This window comes from Thalassophryne amazonica, chromosome 15, assembly GCF_902500255.1.
Source record: "Thalassophryne amazonica chromosome 15, fThaAma1.1, whole genome shotgun sequence".
In the NCBI taxonomy this organism is placed as follows: Eukaryota; Metazoa; Chordata; class Actinopteri; order Batrachoidiformes; family Batrachoididae; genus Thalassophryne; species Thalassophryne amazonica.
The window spans coordinates 14,715,356-14,737,679 of NC_047117.1; the positions used below are offsets into that span (position 1 = coordinate 14,715,356).

The 22,324-nt window shown below is 39.9% G+C and overlaps 1 protein-coding gene across 3 annotated transcripts in view; it reads right to left on the reverse strand.

Annotated features, from left to right (window-relative positions):
- Positions 1-22,324, reverse strand: part of LOC117527072 (protein sidekick-1-like) — a 747,725-nt gene that overhangs the window by 168,184 nt on the left and 557,217 nt on the right. For all 3 annotated transcript variants that reach the window (XM_034189250.1, XM_034189251.1, XM_034189252.1), the window contains 2 exons: positions 10,355-10,491; positions 4,009-4,156 (listed from right to left, as the gene is read on the reverse strand). In XM_034189250.1, the coding sequence (XP_034045141.1) occupies positions 4,009-4,156; positions 10,355-10,491 (285 nt within the window). The remainder of the gene's footprint in view (positions 1-4,008; positions 4,157-10,354; positions 10,492-22,324) is intronic.

Here is a 22,324-nt window from a genome sequence, read left to right on the forward strand (position 1 = left end):
TTCCCTCAAAATTCTACTCACAACACCCCATAATGACAACATGAAAAAAGTTTTTTTTTAATTTTTGCAAATTTATTAAAAATAAACTAAGAAATCACTTATACTTAAGTATTCACACCCTTTGCTCCATGCTTTGTTGAAGCACCTTTGGCAGCTATTACAGTCCCGTCTTCTTGAATATGATGCCACAAGCTTGGTGCAATTATCTTTGGCCAGTTTTGCCCATTCCCCTTTGCAGCACCTCTCAAGCTTCATCAGGTTGGATGAGGAGCGTCGGTGCACAGCCATTTTCAGATCTCTGCAGAGGGGTCATTGTCCTGCTGAAAGATGAACCGTCACCCCAGTCTTAGGTCAAGAATGCTCTGGAGCAGGTTTTCAGATGCCTTTTAGCAAACTCCAGGCAGGCTGCCATGTGTCTTTTACTAAGGACTGGCTTCCTTCTGGCCACTCTACCATACAGGCCTGACTGGTGGATTGCTGCAGAGATGGTTGTCCTTCTGGAAGATTCTCCTCTTTCCACGGAGGAATGCTGGAGCTCTGACAGAGTGACCATTGGGTTCTTGTTCACCACTCTGACTCAGGCCCTTCTTCACTGATCACTCACTTTAGACAGGCGCCAGCTCTATGAAGAGTCCTGATGGATCCAAACATCTTACATTTACAGATGATGGAGGCCACTGTGCTCATTGGCACCTTCAAAGCAGCAGAAATGTTTCTGTACCCTTCCCCAGATTTGTGCCTCGAGACAATCCTGCCCCAGTCTACAGAAAATTCCTCTGACTTCATGCTTGGTTTGTGCTTTGACATACACTGTCAACTGTGAGACCTTATATGTAGACGTGTGTGCCTTTCCAAATCATGTCCAGTCAACTTAATTTACCCCAGGTGAACTCCAATTAAACCGTAGAAACATCTCAAGGATGATCAGTGGAACCAGGATACACCTGAGCTCAATTTTGAGCTTCATGGCAAAGGCTGTGAATACTTATGTACAAGTGGTTTCTTTTTTTATTATTATTATTATTTTTTAATAAATTTCAAAAACATTTTTTCACATTGTCATTATGGGGTATTGTGTGTAGAATTTTGAGGAAAAAAATGAATTTCATTAATTTTGGAATAAGGCTGTAACAGAAAAAAATGTGGGAAAAGTGAAGTGCTGTGAATAATTTTTTAGATGCACTGTACCAATTAAGTAGACACTGCCTGACCCTAATGCTAAATATTTATTACTGTTTATGCAGCCCTGTCTGGAGTTGTGAAAGATATGCTGCCAAGCAACAGTTTACTTCAAAATCCATTTTATTTATTTAATTACCAAATATGCACTATGGCTCTCCAGGGAGAAAAAAAAAGAAGAAAAATTTGATGTGCATTGCTTTTGGAAATATAATTATGATATACAATCTCACAAAGCATATTTTTAACTTTTCTCCCTGGTCTAGTAATATTACGAAAAGCAAACAAAAATCACGGTATATTGTAATATCAAACTGCAACACTTGTAGACTTGCATTTAAGTATCTTGATACATATATGGGAGAAAAATGTATCGTTCCAGTCCTATTTTGCAGCTGTGCTTTTCTTTTGTCGGGTTAGTGCCAGAAAGACAGACATTTGTACATAAACACACACAAGTAGGGATAACTGGCCCTGTGTGAATAAGCTGGGCATTAGAGTCGCCGGCTGAAAATGGGGTCTATATAACCATCAACACTGGCTGAGCTTTTGACTCAAACTGATGATCCACATTAATGCACAAACACACAACTGTACAGTACTGAACAGACGCTCATTCTCTACTTGACTGCGATTAAATGCACACTGTACACTCTGTGAATTACTTTAATTCCCTCCCAACCATGTATGAGTAAACATTTTATACCGTGGGTTTAGTCTGAGAGCATAAAATTCACAAATATTAAGCAAAAGCTCAGTCATGCACCTCTGCATCCACTCAGACGCCCACAACAACATGACACAACAATCAGCACGTAGCCTTGCCTGATCATTATGTGATGAAGAGTAAGAGAATTTATGCGTGTTGATGAGCATGTGGTTAAAAAAGAGAAAGACACCAGTGTGTGAGTCGTGATCCCGTGGATATGAGCAAAAGTTTCTGTCAGTCTAGTTCACTCCCCGAATCCATGTGCACAACTCTCAAATTTAAAAGTCTTACCAGCACATTAAAGTGTAAAGTCTGGAAACAAAAACAAAAATATCGTGATTTATCAATTTAGCAAACATCACCCAATCCTATACTCAGTTTCAGCAACCAAACACACAGGCAGACAAATGGCAACAAAAAACAGAACTTCCTTGTCGGAACTTATAAATGCAAACATTAAAGCAGGCAAAAACTCGGATAGCGATCACAATCAGGACAGGAGTAAAGCGGGAGCATGTAGAATAGAAGCAGCTGGAAGATCACATTTTAAGCATTTATCATCAACATTACGAGTGTCTTCTTCAATCTACGACGTCCCGTCTTTCTGTCCACATTACTATATATTGCCAACGTTCTCTTTTGCAGGCATTTCATCTGCCTGTGTGTCAAACGCAGCACGCGCCTTGGCATCTGTGACCGTGCATGACGCGCGTGTCTTATCCAGGCAGTCATCCAACAGATGAAAAGCAAAGTATACGTGGCTGTGTATGATGTGAACAGTGAAGATGAGACGCATCCATCTGCTCTGATAGACTGACCGCTGACGACTTGTCTGTCTGCCAGCATTTCATTTAGGTACGATCAATCGTTTCTATTCTCTGCTGCCTCAACCTACTGGGGCGGGTGAACCAGCTTGCCCAACGGTTGCTGGATATAAACAATCCACTGGAAAAGAAAGGAGAGGAAGAGCCATTGTAAACACATATGACAGCCAATAAGCAGAAAGCAAAGAAGAGGAGGATGAGTGAGACATTTTTAAATAAAAGAAGAACAGGGGAGATTCAGTGCGGAGAAAATAACAGCATGGAGGGGAGTTAAAAAGGCAGGTGACAAGTTGCAGCTGAAGATATGGAGACGAGAAGGAGGCTGCATGGTGACGTGTGTGAAATGTGATGGCAGCGTTTGCAGATGCTGCTGTTGTTGTCGAGAGACTATTTGGCAAAAACAGCAACTGGCACCCGTCCGTCTGTGGTCAGACTTCATCCAGAGAAAAACATCTCAACACATCTGCTGTGGGCGAGCGTCAGGATTTTGGCTCTTCAGCTGGAGGTGTGCATTCAAGGGCAAAATTGTTAAGAGGGCCGCCACACCTCCTCCAACCCTCATTGGCTTTATGCAGCTCCATCAGCAGTAAGGCATCATAATTACCCCCCATTAGTGTTCTCACATGGGATAAACATGCAAATATGAATTCTGCAGACACACACACACACACACACACCTGCACAGCAAACTACTTTTTGGAACATATTATTCTCCCTGTGCCCCGTACTTGAGCACACACAGTTAATTTGATCTTTTTTTTTCTTTTTTTTTCACTGTTTAATTCACTATGTGCAATGAAAAGAGACAGCAAAATATACCGTTTCACCCATTGGCACAGCGATGTGCACGTGCAGAGCACAGGCGTGATGAATATAAATTGCTAATTCCAAAGCAAATGGAGGCACAAAAAAAAAGCCCCTCTCTTCATCCGCACCTTGTTAGAATGCATCCCTGCTCTGAATCCTATGTCCCAATCCATGTTCATGGTGACACACAGACACACAAATTAGAGTGTGTGGGTGCATACACAATGCTTCTTGATGGTAGAAAGGTTCCAGTTTATTCCTACCCAGTTTTTGTAAGGCAGTGTGACCGACTCTATCACACAGAGATGGAATAGGGGAAAAGAACTCTATTTCACAAATTACAGCGTGCTGTACATAAAATTTCACACTTTTTGGGCAAACATCAATGATATATTAGTTTGGCTTCAGAAGAAATATTGTGAAGTCGATGTCTCATTAAGCCGCTGGTGTGAAGATGAAGCTGCTGCTGATTCACGGTTAAACTCTTACCTCTGCGTCTCTGCGCTGTACTGGCCCCGGCCCACTTGATTGACAGCGCACAGTCTGAACTGATAGGTTCTGGCTGGTGTGAGCCCTCCTACGGATACCTTGGTAAGAGCAGGATTGAGTTCTGACAGGTAGACCTTCCATGGCGAGTCTAGAAATGAGATATGAAGATCAGCCCTTGATTAGAAAAACTCTCAATTTTACCAGCTGCAGAGTGAGGCAGACAGCGAGAACGTCCTGCAAATAAATGGCGGGTTCCAACCCCACCCCTGCCACATTTTTCCATGTAATGTGGAGTTGCGTGAGGAAAGCATCTGGTGTAAAACGTGTCAAATCAACATGCAGATCCATCCTGGATCATCTATGGCAACCCCGAGTGAAAACAAGGGTGCAGCCGAAGGGACTTAAGGTGCCTTGACACTTGCATGCATTTTTGCACCGCACTCTCGCTCACTTCGTCATGACAATCCCATCCACTGTGTTCTCAGCTGGATGCTGCGCTTTGTGCGCTGGACGCTGTATATATAAAATAATTATTTCATAGTGGATTAATCATTTTCTGTCAGAGTTGGCTGTTGAAAACGCCTCTAATCGCTTCCGTAATTACAGAGGACTGTTTCAGCTGGAGCTTTTTTCTCTCTCTATTTCCTGCGCTTCATGAGGTGGAGAACGCATTTGGAACAGTCTAAAAGGTAATTATTTGTAATATTTAAATTGTAATAGCTTGGTAAAACAGTTGCATGTTCATTCCTTCTTATGAGCAGCTGTAAAAGTATGTTTATGATAGATTTAACATCTAGTTAACATCATAGCAGCACCATAACCGTGGTGCTGCTAGATCTTAGTGCTGCGTTTGATACTGTGGACCATTATAATTTACTTGATAGGCTGGAGAATTATTTTGGGATTACCAAAAGTGCCCTCCCGTGGTTGACGTCATACCTGTCCAGGTGTTCTCATTGTGTTTTGTACAATAACACTATTTCTAATCTTAGTGATATGAAGTTTGGGGTTCCACGGGGATCTGTTTTGTGCCCCCTGCTTTTTTCCCTGTATGTAGCACCCCTTGGGCATATACTGCGGCATTTTGGGATTGCCTTTCATTGCAATGCTGATGATACTCAGCTGTACATGCCCGTAACTGCTGGTAATCTCAGTCAAATAAAATCTTTAGAAGATTGCCTTGGATCAGTGAGAAGCTGGATATCTAGTAACGTCCTACTTTTAAGCTCTGATAAGACTGAAATGATGGTTCTTGGTACAGCGAGGCATCAGCATCAATTTGATTGGCTAGTGCTTAGCTTGGGTTCATGTGTTATACATTTAAAGTGAGGAATCTTGGGGAAATTTTTGATCCTACGTTGTCTTTTGACCTCCACATCAGGGACATCATGAGGACTGCTTTCCCTCATTGTGCCCCCTTTCTGTGGAACAGTCTTCCAGCGTCTATAAAGCAGTCAGATTCTGTGAACACTTTTAAAACCAGATTGAAGACACATTTATTCTTACTCTCATTTAGTTAGCACATTTGTCATTCTATTTTTATTGTTGCTATTATGCTTTTTATTTCTTTTAATATTTAAAATTTCTTTGACACTTTTAATTGTATTTTTTTTATTGTGATTTTTATCTTTGCCTTGAGGTGACGCTGTCGTGAGTTGGCGCTCTACAAATTGAATAAACTTGAATTGAATTGAAAATTTAACATCTAGTTATAATCTTTCAGATGAGCTGCGCTGTGATGCAGGGCGCTGACGCAATCACTCGCACTCACAAGCAGTGTTTTTTAATTGTTTGTGCAATATTCACGTGAAGTTCACTTAATTATTGCGTGATAGAGATTTTGAACATTTCAAAATGTTCTTTGCGCACTTGCACAAAGCCCTGCACAGTTTACAATGGTTAACAATGGTTTGCGACGAGTTTACTCTCCTGCACAGCAGAATATGTGCAAGTGCACGAATCAAAGTCATGCAAGTGTCAAGGTGCCTTTACTTTATATTATGTTAATAATTTGCTTCACCCCCACAATCCACTTAGATGCACCTTAGAATAACTGGCAAGCCCAGAAATTGAATTTGAGTGTAAATCGCTGCCTATATGTAGCCACTTATGAAGCTGTCTAAGGTGTATCACACCCCTCAACAGGTCACAACAGACTCCAGCCTGCATCAGCGTCAAAAGAACAGGTGGGTAATAACCTTTACTTTAACTTTCCAGTATTTTAAAAGTTAGAACAAACAGGTCCTGAGTGTAAGGACAGTAAAACAGTTGTTACATGATCCCAACAGGTGTTTGTAATTAAAAGCTTTGCAAAGGAGTTTTCATGCCATCTGACACCTGTTGAAAGCTTTGTGATTAAGATATTTACATGCTTCAGTAATGAGATAAAGGCATAATTTATTTGTTTTTAAAACTGTTGACAGAATGAATCCTTGTAATGCTTCTGATAATCTGATAAACGCAAGACTAAATTGTGTAATAACATGTTTACATTTTAAGACAGGATCAAGATTTTTAGCTATGGGCTTAAAGCTGTGTGCTAAAAAAACCCTAAGTGACACAAAACATGTTCTGTGGTATGCTGAGAGGTAATAATAATTTAAAAACTCTATTTTATTAGAATTAAATCAAGAAGATGCCTTCTCATCCAGTGTTTTATATCAGTAACAAATGGGGAATGTAACAGATCAAAGCTACTATACGTAAAAGCTCAAATCAGCAAAGGTCTGGACAACATGAAAAATGCAAAGAAAAAAAAAAAAGATTCTTACATTTGCTTTGACTATTTTATGACAGACATTATGACACCAAAATATTCATGTGGTTTGCTTAATTTCCTTTCTTAATGTACATCCATCCCTGCATTTCAATCCTGCAACACAATCCATGCCATTCCACATGCCTGTAACAAAAGTGAATCTAAGAACACTGGGGCTGACTGGCTTAACATTGCCTTGGTCCATTTCTGTCACTGCACATTCTGATATTTCTTTGTTGTGTTTTTGTTCTATTTTGTTAGAATGGCCATAGCAGATGGTCACCCCACTGAGTCTGATCTGGAATGCCAAAGACATTTTCCTTACCACTGCCACTGATTTAAATCTTGCTCTTGTGTAGGACCTTGAGATGACATTGGTTGTGATTTGGCACTGTAAAATTGAATTAATTTGACCCTGTATGAATAAATTTAAATTGAATTCAAAACTGAAATAAATTAACACACTTGATCTAGTGATTGGCTGAGCACCACTAATCCATCATATTAGACATAGGTGGAGCAGGTCAAAATGGAAAATTTACAGAGCACTTGTTCTTGAGCTCCAGTATTGGGAATGACTGTTAATCCATGATTTTTTTTAATGCCATGGGTTGAAGAATTGGAAGCTACTGATAAGAAGGGAGGGGGTAAGAAGCAAGGAGCTTAGTCATCAAAGGAGACAAGCTGGCATAACATATGCGATTTTAAAAGGAAAGAAGGGAAGACATAAGATTGGAAGCAATAAGAGGAAAAGTTTCGAGGATAGAGCAGAATTAATAAAGAAGCACAGATGCTGCTATATATTGTTGCCAGCTTGTCGCCTGCTTTTCTTTCCGTCTTTCTCCACAAGATACAGCAAACAGCTGCATTACTGTCTCTCAAGCACACCTGTATCTGTGTGTGCATGAATGAGGCCGAGCATGTGTTTCATTTTCAGGAAGCGTGTTTGAACCGCTGTAGAAGTAAAGCATAGTTTCATATCATCCAGCTGTATGCTATAACACTACTTCAGACTTCCATTTACCCACTGACTACATCAGCCTGTTTCCACTGAGGGAACTCGCTGAGCATTTTAGGAGGTTTGACTTATCTTTGAGTGTCTCCAAAATAGGGACTGTCGCTGAAAGCTGATTTCCCAGGTTGAGATCAGTTCCAGCTCTGGGGTAGATACTTCTGAGTGGGACCAAAAAACTGTTGGGCAAGGCTCGAGACTGATTATTCCTTCATACTTATGCGGGAGAAGAAAATAACAAGCACCAAGCCAATCAAGCCAAACCGGAGGAAGAGCAGAAGAACCAAAGCAGAGCAGGTGACCACTGATGGGAATAATGCCGTTAAAATAAATGGCAGTATTATTTTTAATTTTTTTCAGTAACAGGTGATCTAACTTATTGCTGTTTCCATTGTTACAATGCCATTGTTGCTACTGACAATAAAATACAGCACATTACTATAATTAAGTTCATTATAGGGGGGGGCAACCACATAAGAGTGATGGTGAAAAAATAAGTAAAATTCCATGGTAAGTCAACCAGAAGCAGAGGTGGGTGGGAGTTCACGCACAAACTCACGCGCGCTCACTCACACACGCAGCATTAGTATTTTTCAACTGGTAATTCATATTTTACTTTCTCATCACTGAGACAAAAGACAAGAATGTACATGTGAATGAGCATAATTTAATTTTAGATTTTTTTGACGGCCAGTTGCAACCTGTTGAGGTGTAATAAATATCATTTATTCATTCATTTTCACCTACTTACCTGTGTGTATCTGTGTAATGAATATCAAAAATTTCTAAAATATCTACTGTGTCTGATAATATCTACAATAATATAGTCAATTTGATAGGTGTCTTGTCTCACATTGGCCCAAAGCAACATTAAAATAGTGTAGATTAGTGTACAATGTTTACTGTTAATAATTTATTATATCAAGTGTACATTTCATTCATTAAGCATATTTAATATTTAGTTTTATTATAAATAATCTAACATCCAGTTGAATTTAAAGTTCATTAAGGGGGGGAGGGGATCCAATGATCGAGCTATTTTAGTGACTAATATGTCCAAGTGGGGTTATTTCTGACCCCATTGACTTTATATTGGAATACGTCTATATAAATGAATGTTTTAGGGTTCTTCATATTTAGTACACTCCCTAATATAGTTGAACATCAGGTAATGTAGTAAGGTATGGAATTGAATATTTATTTTATCAAAAATTAGGCAAAAAACACACTGATTACCTTGTCTGTTACATCATGTAAAATGCACATTACTTTTATTTCCTTGCATTTTATGTCTATGCATCAAAAATGAAAAAAACAAAAAACAAAAAAACATCATAAAAAGTAAAGTTTTGTTGAGTACAATATGTATTAAAATGGGGTAGAATCATAGCATCACAACATTCCATAAAGATTCTATATTGGAGTAGTTTAACATTTCAGAGGTACAATCTTCACCGTCTGATGCTGACTCATCTCCATCAATGGAGCATTTTCATCCTCACTCTGGGCATCAAGAATCCATTTCACTGCTTGTGCAACTGTAAATCTTGCTATACTCAGTCTGTTGGCCATGCTTTCTTGCAAAACAGTGAAATATAAAGATTAGAGTTGACAAATAATACCATCTGAAGCTATAATGTTGAAAATCTCATAGATCTTCCTAGAGTGATAAGTGACCCAACACAAGTTTGGATTAGGGCCCCTTCACACACACTGCGATTTTCATCGAATTACGGAAAAAACAACGCAAAACAGTTCACACAATCCTGGTGCGACGGTTCATGCACGCGACAGTGTCTTTCGAGCAGGAACACAGTGTGAGCCATCCCAACACTGAATATTACGCTGATACATACACACCTGCAGTGAGCAGTCGGCACGCACACTCAACGTTGTCCCTCATTGAATTCAACCAACACAAAAACATCCCAAACACTCATGTTCTCTGCATCTCTGCTCCACTCACTCTGCCTTCACTGTCAGCAGGAGTAAAAATAATTTTTTCTGATCACTTTTTTGTAGATGGATCAGGACAGCTGCTACTGTAATAGCATCAAAATAAATTAGTCACGAGTGACTTGAAGTTAACTTCTTGTGTTATTAAAGCAGAATGAAGATGACTTCAGTGTTAAATTACATCCATGTGTGAAAGTTGTGGGTCAGTCTGACTCCTGCAGCTATGTTCGAAGCACTCAGCTCAATACCTTGCCCCATCCCTTTGCTGTGAACCAAGCTTTCTCCTCAGTCACCCTTCTCCAGTCTGCTTCTACTGTCATTCCATTCCTCAAACCCTTTCTGCTCTCACTCCCTCAATTCCTCATTTGAAAGCCAGCCTGCTGTTAAAACATCTGTGGCAGAGAAAACCAGAGAGGCAGTAACAGAGAGTGAGCTGGAGAACAGGAGGGAAAGAGAATAAGAGCTTATTTATGGGGAACTTGAATGTACATTTACGCAGCAACACCATTCTCCATATGTCTACCATGAGTAAATGAGTGTACTATGTCAGTGTCTGGGAGACAGTGAGAGAACAGCTGCTTGGTGGTCAGGGACGATAAAGTATTCCTGTGCAGACTTACTGTTCTCAGAGAGCTCCAGCAGGTAGTGCAGCAGCGGAGAGTTCCCATCAAAGGGACGCAGCCAGGACAGGAGTACGGAACGGGAATCTGAGTCATTGAGCCGAGCCGTCAGGGAGCGAGGGGAGTGTGGCAGCTCACTGAACACAAACACAACGCACAAACATAAGATTCACAGCTACGTTTGACATTTCTGAGGCCATTTAAACTAAAGTGAACTCAGGAACATCCAGACACAGTTGGCATGAGCTTACACATACTCATCGTGGATAATTTAAATATTATTTTTCTGGACAGGATTAATTGCAGAACATACATCACGAAGAGAAAAAATCTCTCCTAAGACTTTGCAGCACAAGTTTGAATTTATTTCAGGTTTTCTGAATCCATCATAGGATCAAAAATATACATTTACCTTATTGGCCCGAATATAAAACAGCCCTGATTATAAGACAACCCCCTCTATTTTAAGAAATAAGTTTGGAAAAATACTTTCTGAACACCAATATTGTTTTTTTTTAACAAAGAAAATGTTTTGATTTGGAATATAATGCTAATAACTGGCCATTGAGCAGAACAGGGGGCAATAAACAGTTCACACTGTCCTACCATGGACTGCCCGATCATTATGTCAATAGATTAAACAGAAATAGATCTTTATGGGCATACACAACCATTTAGAAGAGTAAATTCCCAAAAGCTCCTCGGAGATTCCTGCGAAGGCATGGCAAAGTGACAATGGATATTTTATAAAGGTAAAAAAGAAAAAAGAACTATTTCAATGACCAGAAACAAGCAGAAAAATCTGAACAAAATATGAACAGTGTACATGATGTGATTCAGCTGCTCCCTTATTTAAAGAAAATCTCTCCTGATACAGTTTGTGCAGCAAAAATAACAGTTGTTGCTTCCCCCTTACACAAATTGTCTCAGTACACCCAACGGTATATGGGTACCGCCTTGGCTGGTGATGTAATCTGCACCAGACTTGCTGGCTCTCATTCGCTTGACACTACGGAATGTGGAGATAAGGAGCGGCAATAATCAGCCTCAGGGCCTATTATAGGACTTGCTTCGTCTTAAATTTGGGCCAATATACAGTAGTAATATATCACTGAATGTCAATTAGCAAGTTTCACCTTGAAGAGACACTTGTGGTAGTCAGCAACAAGCTTTCTGAACAATTCTGGTTGGATATCTGAACATTCATCTTAGCAGAATTGATAGAGTTCAATGAAACGTCTTGGCCTAGGCCCTACTTTTAAGTACAAGACAGATATCTTTGATGGGGCTGAAATCAGAACATTTGAAAACCAATTCCAAAAGCTAATGTTAGCTTGCTTTATTAATTCAATCAACATTGATATAGCCCTTTACAGCATCCAGGTGGTGTCCAAAGTGCTTTACAGTAAAATTAAGGCACATGAATTCACAAAAATAAAAGCAAACATACAACAGAATTAAAGAGGCACATGAAAAAAATGTCACAGCGCCACTAGGTATTCAAAGCCAGTTTAAATAAATAAGTCTTGAGCTTTGATTTAAAAAGTACTAGGTCAGAATTAGTGGGTAAATCAGGAGGTAACTTGTACCACAGTCTGGGGCCAGCTACCGCAAAAGCACGATCACTCCAAAGTTTATATTTTGAATTTGGAACATCTAAGTAACGTCGACCAGATGACCGCAATGTCCTACTTTGAGTTGTCCATTCAGCTGCTCCCGTTTTTTTGTGTTCAGGGTCACCACAGCAGATACAACCAGATCAGCAGTGGTAGCTGGCACAAGTTTTTCACCGGATGCCCTTCCTGACGCAACTCCAGTTTTACCTGGAGAAACAGACACAGCCACCAGTGTTCCAAAGAGGTCTCCCATCCAAGTAATTCTATAATGAACTGGAAGCCAGTGGAGTGAGTAAAGTACAGGGGTAATATGCTCATGTCTGGAAGTATTTGTTAAAAAATGAGCAGCAGCATTTTGCACAAGTGCAAGAAGAGACTGGTTAACACCAGCATGAAGTGCATCACAGTAATCAAGTCTGGAGCTGATGAAAGAAGAAAATGGAGAATGGGCTTCACTTTAGCCAGAAGACAAAGCTGAAAAAATTTTGCTTTGACAATAGAGTTTATCTGTTGATCATACCTCAAACAACTGTCAAATATCACTCCCAAATTCTTAACAGCTGGTTTTAAATAATTAACCAGAGCACCAGTGTTTGAGGGTACAACATTTGGCATGCTAGAATGTCTAAACACGATAGTCTCAGTTTTACCGTCATTCAGCTAAAGGGCATTTTGAGACAGCCACTGCTTTACATCACAAATACAATCAAACAATGAAGACAATGCATCACTTCCAGTAGTCCTCACAGGCAGATAAATTTGCAGATTATCTACATAACTATGAAAGGACAGATTGTGCTCAGTTATGATTGACACTAAAGGCAACATGTACAATGAAAATAAAATAGGCCCAAGAATAGAACCCTGTGGCACTCCACAATAAAGACGAACATTTAATGAGAAGGGGTCACTGATCATAAAGGAAAAACTCCTCTCAACAAATAGGATTTAAACCACTTAAGTACAGAGCCATGAATGCCAACAAGATGTTATTACTGGGAAACAAGTACTGCCTAGCCGACAGTTTGAGGCTTTGCCTATCTTCATTTTTCTATCAGCTTTGTGCAATGCACAAAGCAATGCACCCACGCCACTGGCAGTGAAACAACCCCACGGCCAAATACTAAAACCATTGTGTTAAACAGTTGCAATAGTGTTCTTGCAGTCGAATGCCTCACCTTCACTCCTCAAAACATGCCTTTGGTCATTGTGGCCACACAACTAAATTTCATTCCTCCAGGAGGTTTTTTTTTCTCTCCTTTGTTCATGTGGTCAGCTGCAATCTTTACAAGAGGTGCTAATTTTGGAGCAGGGGCTTCTTGGTTGGATGGCAGCTTCTCAGTCCAGTGAGGTAAAAATCCCACTTGACTGTACAGAATGACAGTAGTGCTCCACCAGATTCCAGTTCATGGCAGGCTTGTGTCTTGGGGGTTCCTGAGTTCTTCCTTACCATCAAAACCAATATCCTCTCAGCTGAGCATGACACTTTGGGTTTTCTTCCAGATTTTAGCAAAGTGGTCACACCTCCCAATAACATGCACTTGTTTGAACCAATGATCTTGAAATGGCTCTAAGGAATGATCCTGAGATGTGTACGATAAATCTACAATGCTGTTTCTCAAATCTGCACTGAGCTCCTTGGACTGTCCCACTGAACTGCGTGCTGGTGAAATTAATGAGTGCTGTCGAACAAGCCCTTTCTATGCTGGCAAAGAAAAGGTGCCAGCAGAAGTCAATCATTAACACTAATCGAAAACAAAGACTCCTTGGCAAGTTAAAAGCCATTTTGGAACTTTCAACAGCACTGAATTAACGGTCTAACCGGGTGTATGTATAATTTTGCCTCTGTGCTTTCTTCAGGAAGCTCATAATATATTAAAACATGTGCAACAAAGTCTTGGAATATTGTACAATTATTCTGCCCATGAAAAGGACAGTTGACATACACCACTGAAAGCCCAAATTTGTCAGGAGTTATTGACAGTTATTGACAGTCATGTCACTGAATATGTCTTGGACTTTATTTACATCAGTTATGAAGAAATACAAAAGTTTCTTTCACCAAAACATCAAATCTAGGCTTTCATCTCAGATGTACATTATGTCAAATTGTAGCTGAACTATCAGGTGTTCTTTTTAAGAAAATCCTCCTCTACACCACTTCACCAGGAAGCTGGATTTTCTATTTTTAATTAATTTATATCAAGTTGTAGACATATGCTTTCAGTTTGAGTTTAAGGAAGATAACTTTAGATTTATTTATCTAAAGTTGTATCACTGGTGTCACTCAGACAGCAAAATTAAGAGGTTATTTAAAAATAAGTCCTTCAGAGAAAAATTAAGAGGTTATACAGGTTTTATACAGAACAGAGGAGGAGTAGATTACCAGAAAATACAGTCATTTACTCGCTAATATAACTTTGGTGTCATTTGGAGTCTGAGTCAAACATTTTTCTTCTTCTACTAAGGTGGATTAGAACTTTTTGTGGTACACAGCACCAGCGACTGTACTGGATGAGCCTAGCAGTCAATATGTGTCAATGATTTCAAAATGCAGCTCTTTTCAACCAGACGTGTGGTGTTATGACATGTCAATCATCTGTGTCCAATCAGATTTCTGAGGAGTCCACTGCAACTCTGGCCTCTGCTCTAGCTCCACCCATGCCAGGAAGTGTGCAACATTTGACATTTCCTGTTTCACTGTGGACTCAAAATTTGGCACTTCCTGTTTCAGTGTGAACTTGCCACTGTATTCTCGCATGATTCCATGAGATCTCATCTGTCATTCCAGGAAGTGTCAATCCAGGAAGTGTTTGACATTTCCTGTTTCACTGTGGACTCAAAATGTGGAACTTCCTGTTTGGGACTCCCTGTATGAGCAAGCTTCATGACACTGCGCGTCGCTTCGCTCGTATTAACAACAAGGTCAGTGAGGAAGTGTTCAGAGTATACATGACACCCATAATTTATTGCTTTTATTTCTATTAGTTACACTGTTGCTGTGTCGCACAAAACTCTTCTGGCTTCAGCCTTTCAGCTACAGCAGAAGCCAGAACAAACTACTTTGAGATGAGCTGGTCAACCGGCTTATTTCATTCAAATTGGAGCATTTTGCTATTGTGTCATTGGCTATCCTTGCCCCATCACCCTGTTGTCTGGCAATCTTGACATCTACACGCACCAAGCAAGCATAGTGGGCATAACCTGTAGTTTTGTAATTATTTAGCAGTCCTTATTTATACCTTACTTATTACTTACTTAATACTTATTTATAATAGTACATATGGAGCCTAAAAGTATGTTTTCATCTTTTTTCAAATTCATCAACAGTTTTGTCTTGGGGAAAAAAACCTTGCAAGGACTCATGAGATTAACAGCCGTGAAGGATACACATATTGTATCCTTTGTTTCTGGAGGAAAGAAGGCTGCCCATGCCAACCACTTTACAAGCAGGCTTTGAAAGGAGACAGCCTAGTCATGCCACTTATTTTATTTGTATAGCGCCACATCACAACAACGCTGCCTCAAAGCACCTCACACAGGTAAGGTCTAACCTTACTAACCCCCCTGAGCAAGCACACAGGTGAGAATGGTATTCCCTTTTGTCTTTTTGAGGAAGAAACCTCAAGCAGACCAGACTCAGGGAGGTGACCTACTGCTTGGGCCATTCTAACAGTTAAAAGGTCTTTACAAAAGATGAGGAAAAATGGATGACACTTAAATGGCTTATGACTACAACCTTCGAAGTGTGCAGCCGCCGAACTGAGACACAGTCTGTATGTGCTCTGCAATTGTACCTGTACACCTGACAATATGTATAACAAATACAATTCCATAGACATTTATCTACTATCCACATTTATAACCCAGTTTGGATTGAATCATGGTTGTTAGTCACAGTTCAGAGTAACAAAAAATAAAATTGAAAAATATAACTTATAATGCAGCACATGGAAAAAGTCTCTTGTTTTTTTCTTTTCCTGGTGCTTAGTGAACTCCCAGCCACTTTGGCTTTGCCAGGGCTCAGCTCAATGAGGTCACGGCAGTACATGGAAAATGTGGCATGCACACGTCGGCCACTTGATGTTTTGGAGTGATTCTTTCTATGTTTGGATCCCGACACATACTGAGCTTGCACCAGGCTGCCTGAAGTTGAGCTCAAGGCAGGAAATACTGTTTTCTTTTTACTAAACAATGCTCCATTCATGTGAACGCATATCTGCTTTGATTTTGCTACATCTCTGCATCAAGATTTAAACATTCATTACTTTAAAAACAACTCGTGACAAAAAAATCTGTATTTCACATTGTTGCTGTATGAAAACCTTGTACTAATCCAAGGTTCAAATGCATGCTAAACCTTGGGGGATGGTCCGTATGGGATCAAAGATAAACTACGGTCCATTCAACCCGTATAATTTAAGCACTCTTTTGTTAATCCTTGCAGCATGGATTAGATTGATTTGATTTTTGTTGCACTTCAGATTTTACTTGAGATGTTTGTGTACCCTTGCAACTGATTTGTATCCCCCAAGAGGGCTCTTGACTACTCTGGTAGAACTCAATATTTAAGGTGTAAAGCAGCTCAGTGAGTTAGTAAGCATTAACAACAAAGGACAGTCATAAAAACACATTAAAAAATACAAATAAATACTCTATTTAAATACACACACACACACACACACACACACACACACACACACACACACACACACACACACACACACACACACAAAAAACCCCTGATGACATGATATCTAATCAAAGCCGGTTGAATTGTTATCCGTATTTCCACATAATCACAGATGCGTCAGTGACCTGTGTCAGTGGTCTCCCGTGACTGACTGTAGGCTCGTGTTAATTGCGTCGGAGGAAGGTGGAACAATTGCATTAAAATAAGAAAAGGCCTGTCTCTTCCTGCTTTTGTTTTCTTTTCTGTGCGGTGTTGTCTTTACATTTTAATTTCTGATTGAGCATGACATCAGAAATAGAGCGTGAGGCAAACAGAGATTAATGAAAAGGAAGATGTAATGTGAGCAGGACAGAGAGCAGAATAAGACAACGCAAAAGACGGGGATGAATGTGAGAGGGAGGGATGAGGGTAGGAGGAAATGAGAATGATGTTTTCTTTTCTGAGCTGACATGATCATATTAATTAATGGATGAGCTTAGTGAATGCTAGCGCGACTATACCTCCATATAGCCTGAACCACACACACACACACACACACACACACACACACACACACACACATATTTATATGCACACACTCTTGAACACATGGATGGGTCTTGCGGGAGCTGAACCAATAACCTTCTGGTAATTAGTCTGTCTCCTCAGCCGCCAGCGTCTGTTAGCCTCTGTGACCTACTGATACCGAGCTAACGAGAATGCCAGTCACACACGTGGACACACACACACACACACACACACACACACACACACACACACACACACACACACACACACACACACACACACACACACACACACACACACACACACACACACACACACACACACACACACAAAGTCCGGGTTTCTGAATGGCCATAAACAGACCCACATCCCTCCTCCAAGTCTGACACATGTAACCTCTATTCAATGTATAATTTACAAGAATGAAGAACTATGTTCTCCATCTCTCTCTTCCACTCAGCAACTGTATAGATATAATCCTCAGTGGACTTCATAAATATATTAAACAAGTGTCTATTAATTTATAACGGCACCACCTCACTGAGGCTGTAATGAGATGACTAATGAGTACGAGGGTCTCAGAACTGTCATATGTGTTTTAATCACTTTGTCAAATACGCTTTCTAATACCTGACACACTAGATGGCACATTTGGAGTTTGCTAATGAATGCACACGTTTGTGCATGTGTGTACACGAGTACAGACGATGTCTAAAATGAGCTCTCAGGTAACTTGAGAAGCCTGAGGAATTAAAATTATGGAGGCAAGTTTTCTTTCTTCAGGCAATCTTTCAATTATGGAATTACTGTACAACAGATCTGACTGACAGTTTTTACACTCATGTCCAGAGATACTATGACTGTTGTCTCCAGGGTAAGATGAAAAAAACAAACAAAACAGACCTGGACCCGGTTTCATAAAACAATCTAATGTTTTAGTCTACTAAACTGACTTAGTCGACTAAGGTTAGTCACCCAACATTATCCGTCTAATCTTCATTTCACATCAACAGCTAAATTAACAGATTAGCCTTTTTACAGGAGTTGACAATTTTCAAGGTCATAGCAGCCTCACGAGTGTCCTTGCCAAGAAACGCCTCCAAAGCTTGAACGTTCTGTTTAATTTCAGGTTGGTCTGTCTGCCAAAAACATGGCCATCCACCACAGCAGAGGAGAAGCCCTCCCAGCCTCGGAGTCTGTAAACATCTCCAATGGATTATTTTGGTCCCGGAACACCTGTTCCCGCCGCAAATCTCTCCTTCCTTCCCCCTCCATCAAGTGGTGGTACATGATATCCGCCATTTTTTTTTTAGGTAAGACACTGAAGTTTTGTCAACTAAATTAAGACTAGACTCCTCTGTACCAGGCTAAAATCTGTTGGCTAACACAAAACCTTTGCAGACTAAGTGCTTTGTGCAACGACTAACGTCAAAAAATTTGTCAACTAAGTGAGTTTATTCGACTAAACAAGATTAGACCACTTTATGAAACTGGACCCTGATCATCTTTAAAAAGTTTTCATTTAGCACTCATGCAGTGAAATTCTCTGCTCATTTGTATGATTAATGTTTCAAATACTTACCAAAATCTGTCAACTCTGTAACTTTTGGGGCTAATGTAAGCAGATACATTAGCTGTTAGCTAGTTAGCTTAGCTAGCAGAAATGCACTAACAGAAGTTAGTGCATTTGGTTAGAATAGACTGGCATTGCATTTCAAAATATCATGAACTCTTGAGGTGTGCGATGTGAGCAGAGTGACTTATCACTTTACCTCCTTTAAAAGGGTCAGAACATATTTTTGCTATGCTGTGTTGTTGTCCATTTGTCCAGAAGGATGGCTTTTCTCCAAAGTTGTAACCTTTTTGGTTCTTTATGTGGGAATCTGTAGTATCATCTTTTGATCCTAAGCACCTTATCCTTCCCAGATGGTCTGCTGCACAATGGTCCATCACAAAAATGACCTGTATGAACCACTTTCCTTCTTTTCAATCAAGTTTTTTGAGTGAATGACTCAAAAAAAAATGGGCAGAGCAGCCAGTCTGCTCTGTGTAAGCCTGATCCCATCAGATCTCAGAAACTAAGCCAGATGGCTCCTGGTTGGTAGTTGGATGGGAGACCTCTTTGGAAGACCAGGGGCTGTGTGTGTTTCTCCGGATTAAAGGTGGAGTTGCATCAGGAAGGGTACCCAGAGTAAAAGTTGTGCCAAATGATTATGCAGATCTGTGGCGACCCTGAACAAAAAAAACAGGAGCAGCCAAAAGGACAACAATAACTCCAATTATGGGCACCTTCTGTGCCCGCCATTGTTTTTGTCTTTACCGGAGACTGTCACATCCCAATTTTCGCTCCAAAAATTGTAGTGCATTATTATGGTGCATTTATGGACAAGTGAAGCCCCTCTACTGTTCAAAAATTACTTTTCAGAAAAACTGTACTTTTGGTTGGACTGCGGCTAACTGTCCCTCAAGTTATTTCTGTGAGGTTTCCTTTCACTCTTCAAGCAAATATATGGACCTAAAAGAGAAGGCATTCAGAGAGTGCCTACCTCTGCCAATGCCCAATGAGTGTTTCACCTATTCATAGACGTGCCTGTGGGGGCGCTGTTTCCCAAAAGCAGAAATAACATGGATGAACATGAAATCAATACAAGGAATTTTAATAGTTCCGCATCCGCCTCTAAAACTATTTAACTTGCCATTTATCCATACATACATCTCTAGCAAATGGCACTGAAATCTGTCCTTGTCTTTTTTTGAGTTATCGTACTGACAAACAAAACAACTTGTGCTGAAAACACAACTTCCTTGATTGTGGGAATGAAGACCAATCAATATGATAGTTGTATATTTAGCAAACCTGACAACTTGATTTACAGCAAGAATAAACAGAAAACTCCATTTGGGATTCAGCGAATACTCACAGTGGCCTATGCTAGGCTAGCAGGTGGCCGCTAGCTACTGTGGACATAATCGTGTTTGTTCTTTCTTAGCAATTTATTTGAAATATCTGAGGTAATATGATTTCCTGTGTGGTTAAATGTGCAAACAGACCATTAAAGTAGTCTGTCCTGTAATATTTAAACTAAGTGAAATGTTAGTATTTTTAATTTGTATGGTTAGCATATATAGGGCTAAAGAGCAAGTATCGATAACTTGGTGAGGTTAGCTCCACTGAAATCCGCCAGTCATAGTTATTAATAGCTGCACCCAAAGCCACCAGTTATGAAAACAACTGTCCACTCCACAAAAATATGCAGGAATAAAACAACAAAACCAAAGGTCACCTGTTAGAATGAGCTTTTTGGTATGTACCGCACACCAATTCACAGTGGTTTTTCTCCTGTTTTACCCCTTCCATCCATTTATGTGTTAGCTAGGAGTTATGTAACTTTTATTATTTATTTATTTATTTTCAGTTCATTGATATTTAAAACTGTATTTATTTTTTTTAACTGAAAACCACTGTTAACCCTCAAGCGACCAAGCTATTTTAGCAACTAATATGGTCAAGTGGGATTATTTATGACCCCACTGACTTTATATCGGAATACTTCTATATAAATGATTGTTTTAGGGTTCTTCATATTTATTTCCCTCTCTAATATATCTGTCCATCATCCTTTTCATCCTCAATGAGTCTTGATGCTTGTGCAGCTGTAAATTTTGCTTTTCTAGGTCTGTTGGCCATGCTTCCCTGCACAACAGTAAAATATAATGAGTGGCGTTGGCAAATTACAATACCATCTGAAGCTATAATGTCAAAAATCTCATAGATCTTCCCGGGGTCATAAGTGACCTCGCACAAGTTTGGATTATATTTGCTACAAGGATTGCCTGATCTTTTCAAAATTCTATGAACACATGCAGGACAAATAGACTGCCGAACACCTTGTGATTCTGCAAGTTTTCCCACTTAGAAATCATGGAGGGGTCTGAAATTTTCATCTTAGGTGCATGTCCACTGTGAGAGACATAATCTAAAAAAAAAAAAAAATCTGGAAATCACAACGTATGATTTTTAAATAATTTATTTGTATGGTACTGCTGCAAATAAGTATTTGAACACCTGTGAAAATCAATGTTAATGTTTGGTACAGTAGCCTTTGTTTGCAATTACAGAGGTCAAATGTTTCCAGTGGTGCCAAAAGTACACACATTTGTTGCTTAAGTAGAAGTACAGATACTGCAGTTTAAAAACACTGGTAAAAGTTGAAGTATCAACTTGACCTCTTTACTCAAGTAAAAGTGAAAAAGTATGTACTCCAAAACCTACTTAAAGTATAAAAGTATAAAGTAACCTTAAAAAAAAAAAAAAAAAAGGTAGATGCCACTATATGAATTGAAAGCTTCAATGTTTCAATTCTAGAAGCTCTGAAATGCAATCTGGGACTATTCCAGACAATAAACTGCAGTGAGTGCAGCATCCATTTAGTGAAGAAAAAAAAACAAAAAAAAACAAAAAACAACTTTCCTTATTCAAATTCATTCCAGTAGTATTCTGCTCTTACAAGGATGCAGCAGTTTTCTAGTTTGGCAGATTGTTGTTGGTAGTTTCCTCGCTTGCGAGGATAGTGGGAAGACCTTTTTTTTTTTTTTTTTTTAAGTTTATTTTCTACAAGCCCTCTAGTGGCTGAAAAGTCCGATGCGGGATGCACAAGAACTGTTACACTTGGGGCAAATGAACACTTGAGTAGGCTGGGCTTGTGCTGCTGCCCGCTCTTTCTGTCTTTGACGCTTCTGGCGTGAGGCCTCACTTCTTTCTGCCTCAAACTTCAGGCTGGCGGATTTGATGCTGGAACACCAGCTGAGTCTATCTGTAGCTAGATGCTGCCATGACTGATGCTGAATGCCTGCAAGGGAGAGCTGTTTCTTCAGCTGGTACTTATAGCGCTTTTTGGGGGCCCCTTGGTTTCGTATCCCTTCCTTGAGCTCGCCAAAGAGAATTAATTTCGGCATGCGTGTATCATCCATCCTGGCTACGTGACCTTGCCAACGAAGCTGTTGTTTGAGTATAATAGACTCCATGCTGGGCAATTTGGCTCTGGTAAGGATGTCCTCATTTGAGACGTAGTCCTGCCACATAATCCCGAAGATGTTTCGGAGACAACGCTGATGAAAGCGTTCCAGTAATCTGATCTGCTGGTGATACAGAAC